Source organism: Lonchura striata, chromosome 1 (assembly GCF_046129695.1).
Source record: "Lonchura striata isolate bLonStr1 chromosome 1, bLonStr1.mat, whole genome shotgun sequence".
In the NCBI taxonomy this organism is placed as follows: domain Eukaryota; kingdom Metazoa; phylum Chordata; class Aves; order Passeriformes; family Estrildidae; genus Lonchura; species Lonchura striata.
This window is the reverse complement of record NC_134603.1, coordinates 118,781,343-118,787,797: the sequence shown is the minus strand read 5'-3', so window position 1 is coordinate 118,787,797 and position 6,455 is coordinate 118,781,343. Positions and strand designations below refer to the sequence as shown.

Genomic DNA, 6,455 nt, shown 5'->3' with positions numbered 1-6,455 from the left:
AGGCGCCGCTGCCGCCGGCGGAAGTGCGTGTGGCCCCAGGGTTTGTGGGAAGTAGGGCCTTTCCTTTCCGTGTCTGGGCGCCATCAGGTGAGGGCCGGTCCGCGCGCGGCCTTTCCCTCAATCCGCGCCCATCCCGGGATCCCGGCGCCCATCCGGCCGGCCCGCCGCCGCGCCCGCCCGCCTCCGGGTGGGACGGGGCTGCTCCTGCGGCGCGGAGCCTCTGGCGGGCCGGTGGAGCAGGGCCCGCGGGCTGCGCCGGGAGGGGAGCGGGGCAGCCGCGGTGGGCCCGGCGCGGGTCCGTGACAGACGGCGCGCCCTGGCTTGCTTCGGGCCTGCGGTTTGATCGCGGGGCTTTGTGCAATTGGGCCCTGAACAGGTGGGGTGGCTGGGATGGGAATGGATGAGTTACAGCTGGGCAGGTTCCAGCGAGGGGTATCCAAAATCACACACGAACTGTTTATGGCGTGTTTTTACACGTAAATAAAGTGAGCTGCGTGTAGCTAATGGTGAATTGGGTGGGGACTTGATGGAGCTCAGGTACATGTGCTGATTGCTGCAGAGGCCTCAGCTTTTTAGGAAAACAGAGTAAACGTGATGACAAAGTAAAGTAATACGTGATATTTGAAACGCTTTCAACTATTCAGACATACTCATTTAACACATATTTGTATTTATACTATTAAGACATACTCAGCTCGGAAGAAGGAGTTTGTAATAATCATTGTTTTCTTAAGGACAAAATTTGACCTGTAGAAACTTTGTCTTTAGCCTTTCCTCTGCTGAAGTCAATACAAACTACCCCCGATGATGCTCAGCACAAAAGATTTTTAAAAACAACTCTTAAGAAAGCCCACAGTGCATCTATGAAGTAAAACACAAATGTCAGCAGCAGTAGGACACTGAGCTATGACACTTCTTTTTTAGTATGATACAGTCAGTACGCCTCATTTTACTTAAAGCCCAGTTCCAGCAGATATCGGGGAAGGCCTTGTCCTTCTGAGATGTGGTAGACACTGTGTGAATAGCTCCAAGGAAGCAAAAGTCCCAATCCAGTTCATTTCTTAAGCAACTGTTAAACTGCCACTTGCTAATAAAACTGTTAAGCTTTCATTTAGAAGTAAAACCTTTATAGGAAAGTCAGAGTAAACAACAAAGGCCAGACTTCTCACAGCCCTGTAGTTCTTGGTAGTATGTAAAACTCGATTTAGGTGTTAATTATTGGGTTCAGTAGTATCAGACATAGCGCATCCGAAAATTTCTCAGTTGAGGAGTTTAAACACTTCAGAATAAGTACAAAAGGAAGAAAATTGCTGGGAATGATGACTGCAGGGTGTCATGCTGAAGGCTGCCAGGTGTGATCCATGTTCCCAGATGTGTCAATGGTACAGAGAAGCGCGAGAGCTCCCTGTCTTCCAGTGCTGTTCCATGTGTGATTTGGTGCAGTGCCCCTGTTGGAAGATGTTCCTGCTGGGAGTTGTTTTTGGTGCAGTGTTTTCACCGAGCTCTCTGTCCAGCAGGTAGACAGACATGGGTGCCTACAAGTACATCCAGGAGCTGTGGAGGAAGAAGCAGTCGGACGTGATGCGGTTCCTGCTGCGCGTGCGCTGCTGGCAGTACCGCCAGCTGTCGGCCCTGCACCGCGCCCCGCGCCCCACGCGGCCGGACAAAGCCCGCAGGCTGGGATACAAGGCCAAGCAAGGTACTGGCACGGGCAGGTGCCGTCTGTGTGCCTCACGATGCAGTGACATCGGCTTCCTTTGGTGACAGCAGACTAACAAAGTCTGAAACTGAAGTATCCCCCGATAAACTGGTGTGTCCTGAATGAAATGAGCAGAGTATCCTAAATGTCCTCAGTTGGTAGCAGTGCCCACAGCCTAAGAACCTTCACTTAATTTCACATGGCCTTCTGTTGCCATTCTGGCAGGTGAAGATCAAATGGGCTTTGGCCTCAATTTTTGTTCTTGTGCAATGTTAGTGCCACCCAATTGAGAAGGGTTTTTAGTATCCTAGGTTTGGGGGATGTCCTTTCTCTACCTAAGTTTTGTCATGTGTTACTTTGACTTTTTCAGGTGACTGAACTGTGACCTTGAAAAAAGCTTCAAGAGAACTGGATAGAGATTTGCACAAGAGCATGGAGTGACAGGAAAGGGGAATGGTTCTGAATTGAAAGAGCAGGTTTAGAATAGATACTGGGAAGAAACTGTGAGGGTGGTGAGGCACTGGAACGAACAGATTGCCCAGAGGAGTTATGAATACCCCATCCCTGGCAATGTCCAAGCCCAGGTTGAATGGAGCTCTGAGCCAGTTAGTCTGGTGGAAAGTATCCCTGTCCATGGCAGGGGGGCTGGAACTGGGTGATCTTTAAGGTCCCTTCCAACCCAAGCCATATTATAACTATTACAGCTGCATGCTCTTGAGCAAGATGATGGAATTTGTACTGTCATTGAAAAACAGTTACTGGTCAGGGAAGAAATGGGAAAAGTGGCTATCCATGTTAACTTGTGGAAATCCATGTATTTATTCACAAAGATAATAAAAAGCTAAGATGTGACACTTCTGTTACTGTTTATCTAGTTTTGTCATTTCTCAGTGACCAGATTTCAGCAGGGTTTGTGGATGGCTTGTGCTTTTTGAGTGGTGCCCTCTGAATTGTGCAGTTTGGTTAGTGGTTTTGCTGATCTTATTTGGTTTGGGACTGGATAGTGGAAGGGTGCCGTAAGCTCTGGTTTGGAACAGGATATCACTTTTCTTACTCAGTTGTAATGAAAATAACAAAATTGCCTTGCACTATCCACCTCAAGCTGTAAATTTTGGTAAAAATTGGTAAAATGACTTTGTTGTGGCATTTCATGTAAATTCTGGGGGATTGGAAATGCAGTACAATTGCTACTAGAATTGTTCTAGTTCCTGAGTCGCTGTTTGTTTTAGGTTACGTTATTTACCGTGTCCGTGTTCGCCGTGGTGGCCGCAAACGCCCGGTCCCCAAAGGTGCAACCTATGGTAAACCTGTGCATCATGGTGTTAACCAGCTCAAGTTTGCCCGGAGTCTTCAGTCTGTAGCAGAGGTGAGTGTTTTGGTTGTTGCTCACAAATTTGGGTTGGAAAGTTTTAGTCTGTAAAAGCTGAAAATACTCAAAGACAAAAAGTACAATGCCGAACCAGCTGTTTTGTTAATAAAGTTTTTAGTAAGATTCTGAATAATGGTGGCAGGAAAGCAGCATGTCTTTAAAAGCTCTATTGAGACAATAAAAAAACTGTTCAGACTTTTAAAATGGGGTCTATGGGAACCACTTGAGTGGTTTAGTGAGGTTCATACTTCTCAAGTATGCCACAATGCTTGTTATGAAAAACACATAACTAGTCCAAGCCACACTAAAATAGCTAGGCATGAGAAGTAAGAACTTGCATGTGCTAAGGTCTGACATGTCAATAAATCCCACTCCTGTGTTCTCTGCTGTGTGCTGTGGGTCACCAGCTGCTAGTGATGGTCCTTTCACAAAGTACACGTGAGTTCCTGTCTTAAAGCCTGTAGCACCTGTTTGTGTAGTAGTGCTGCGCAGCATGCTTAGCTGTATTGCAGGAGCTGAAGGCTGTGTGCCAGAGACCTTCTGCTGCTTTATAAAAAACTGATACCTCACAAGCACACAGCTTGGTGGTTAACTTATTTTTAGGTGAGATCTTGTTACTGAAATACTCAAAATGTAAACTTGGATTTGATGAGATCTTATAAGCTTCATTGCTATCACAGTTGTAGTCTGGAAGAGATAGACTTCTCACCTTTACAAAAAAAAACCTTTTTCAGTGGGTTAGTTAATACCAGGCTGCATTCTCAAACTAGATGTTGTGGAGGAAGGGTGTCATTGCCTTTCCATCTTGAAGCAGAAGACTTTTCTGTTCTCAGGACTTTGAAAATATTGCTGAGTGACTTCTGCAAGTTGAATATGGTGGAATGTTTTTTTTCAGGGTAAAAATATAAATGGGACATGTTTATTTAAAAGAAACACAGGTGATGAGTTTGAATTAAAAATGTTATTCTGTTATCAGTGCTCATGGCATTCTCTTCATATGTGTTATTCCCAGCTACCTAATGGCTAATCACATGCTCATTTAGAATAGCTATGGAAGAGGTTATTTGCCCTCAGCTTTAGCTTCAAATTTTCTGAATCTGACAGAGTCTTTCCAGAATATTTAATTTTTTCAGATTACAGAAATGCAAAGCTTCCATTGGAGCTCCCATCCTTGAATAGAAGCTGGTTGATGGTGATTGGTGTTCTAATATTTCATACAGCTGTTGCTCTCACACTAGAATAAAAGGACTTGAGAAAATGTTATTCCATGTGCAGAAAATAGTCAAGCTGTGTAGGACAGCCTGTAACAATAGGTTAAGGTTACATTGGGGAAAAAGATGAATAGGGTCCGTTGGTTCATGCTTCCCCATGATGATGATAAAGTCCTACAATTAAACACACTTAGTGTATTTTAAATAAGGAACATTCGTGACAGAAGAAGCAGATTGAGTTGTAGAATTGCTATTTGCTACTTAGTTTTGTTTTCTGAACTAAGATTGTGTCTTCCTAACCACAAGTGAGGATAGGAATAGCACACACTAATTCACCAGCAGTGAATTACAAAGGTCTGTTGCATCAGCGATTCCTGTACTCCCACCAGTACAGGCTTACACTCTGCAGAAATTTATTTCTCCCCTATAGCTTTGGATGTGGAAACCAATCAGTCTTTCATAACTTCCCATAAAAGATTGTTCCATGACCCCAAGTGCAGCTCATGCTCTTCATCTTCACGTTGAAGTTATTTTTAACATTGTGTTTTTACTGACTGGGTGCTTCTGTGTACACAAAATTCTTTCTTCTGTCAACCAAGCACCTTCCTGCTCATGGTCTTTAAAACCTGTTTCATGCAGGAATCCAAACAGCCTTTTTTTTAATTGTAAAAGCATTTTTTTTCAGCTGTTACTTTCTTGCACCTTTGCAGCTGGAGGGGGATGAGTTGTTACCAGAAAAGAGGTTTTCCTAGGGAAAATTGAAATTTTATGTTTGAGTTAATAATCTTCCTGCATGAAGAGTGTCCTGCACCCATGGTTTTACAGCCTGTTGCATTTATTTTTTTCCTCTAGGAACGTGCTGGCCGTCACTGCGGGGCTCTCAGAGTCTTGAACTCATATTGGGTGGGAGAAGATTCCACTTACAAGTTCTTTGAAGTGATCCTGATCGATCCCTTCCATAAGACCATCAGGCGGAACCCTGACACCCAATGGATCACCAAGCCCGTCCACAAGCACAGAGAGATGCGTGGGCTGACGTCAGCCGGGCGCAAGAGCCGTGGGCTCGGCAAGGGCCACAAATTCCACCACACCATCGGTGGCTCGCGCCGTGCGGCCTGGAGAAGGCGCAACACCCTGCAGCTGCACCGCTACCGCTAATTCTTGTACACGTGGCCATCTAATAAAGATCATGCAGGTTTTCAATTTAACAGTGCTTCTGCTGCTTCTTGGGTTATGTGGATAAGTGTAGAATTCTCCGGGGCTTCAGGTGTTTCCATATTTTGACAGGCTTTTGAAAATGAAATTTGATACTTACAGAGATTGTAGGCCCTGCGTATGGAGTTCTGTGATGGGTTTCACTTTTGATAGCAAGGAAGGACGTGTGCAATGTGTATTCACATGTCAGGGGCTGGTCCATAAATTCTTGGTCTGAGTTTATTTAGTCACTGTTTGTAGGTTGGGGTCTCTGTTTGTCCTGTGCTTGGACTGAAGGCCAGCTTTGATCTTGTGCAATGAGATGTAAACTGAAAGTACTCATTTATTTTTTATGGATAATTAAATACTAATGGATATCTTATTTTTCAAGTTCTGTTTTTTTGTACTTCTTCAGTGTCAAACCAGCTCTTGGGCGTCTCAAACATTGTCTAGATCAGCTAAGCACAGAACGGAAACGTAAAGCTTGCTCTGTTCGTTGCAGCGCACAGAATTAAAAATGTGAGCACATTGCAAAGAATTACAAGGTTTTAGACTGAACAATGAAATACTGACTATAGAGTAGTAGGTATTTCCATTTGTCAAGATTGAGGGGGGACAGTTTCTTAAACCTTCCTTTTGATAGCAGAACAGAAAACCTGTGTCTGTTAAAATCTGCATTCTGATTTACTCTGCATGGTTAGGTAGAAATGAACACATTTGAGGAACAGTTATATAGATTAATGTATTTAGACTACTTTTTGTGAAATAACAGTGTGACCTTTTCAGCATGAAGTCAGTTTGCACATAAAGGTTGGGAGATTAAATGCAGTTCCTGGTAAATTAGGTGGATGGCTGTTGTAGCTTCCACAGATTCTGTATCATATCCATTAGGTAATGATAGGAAAAGAGGTTGATAGAAGGCCCAAGAAGTAGCTGTGTCTTCCTGGAACTTCATCTTGGGATGTGGAATGTTTTTCCCTTC

General features: G+C 44.2%; 1 protein-coding gene across 2 annotated transcripts; it reads left to right on the top strand.

Moving 5' to 3' along the window:
• The first annotated feature begins 25 nt into the window (after nucleotides 1–25).
• Nucleotides 26–5,850, top strand: RPL15 (ribosomal protein L15). Of its 2 annotated transcripts, none has more exons than XM_021538096.3 (4): nucleotides 26–87; nucleotides 1,515–1,699; nucleotides 2,929–3,065; nucleotides 5,132–5,850. In XM_021538096.3, the coding sequence occupies exons 2-4, from the start codon at nucleotides 1,528–1,530 to the stop codon at nucleotides 5,435–5,437; spliced, it is 615 nt and encodes a 204-aa protein (XP_021393771.1). In that variant the 5' UTR covers nucleotides 26–87; nucleotides 1,515–1,527; the 3' UTR covers nucleotides 5,438–5,850. The 2 variants fall into 2 exon arrangements, with proteins under 2 accessions (XP_021393771.1, XP_021393772.1); XM_021538097.2 differs by having other exon boundaries at nucleotides 34–87; nucleotides 1,518–1,699.
• The last annotated feature ends 605 nt before the right edge of the window (nucleotides 5,851–6,455 follow it).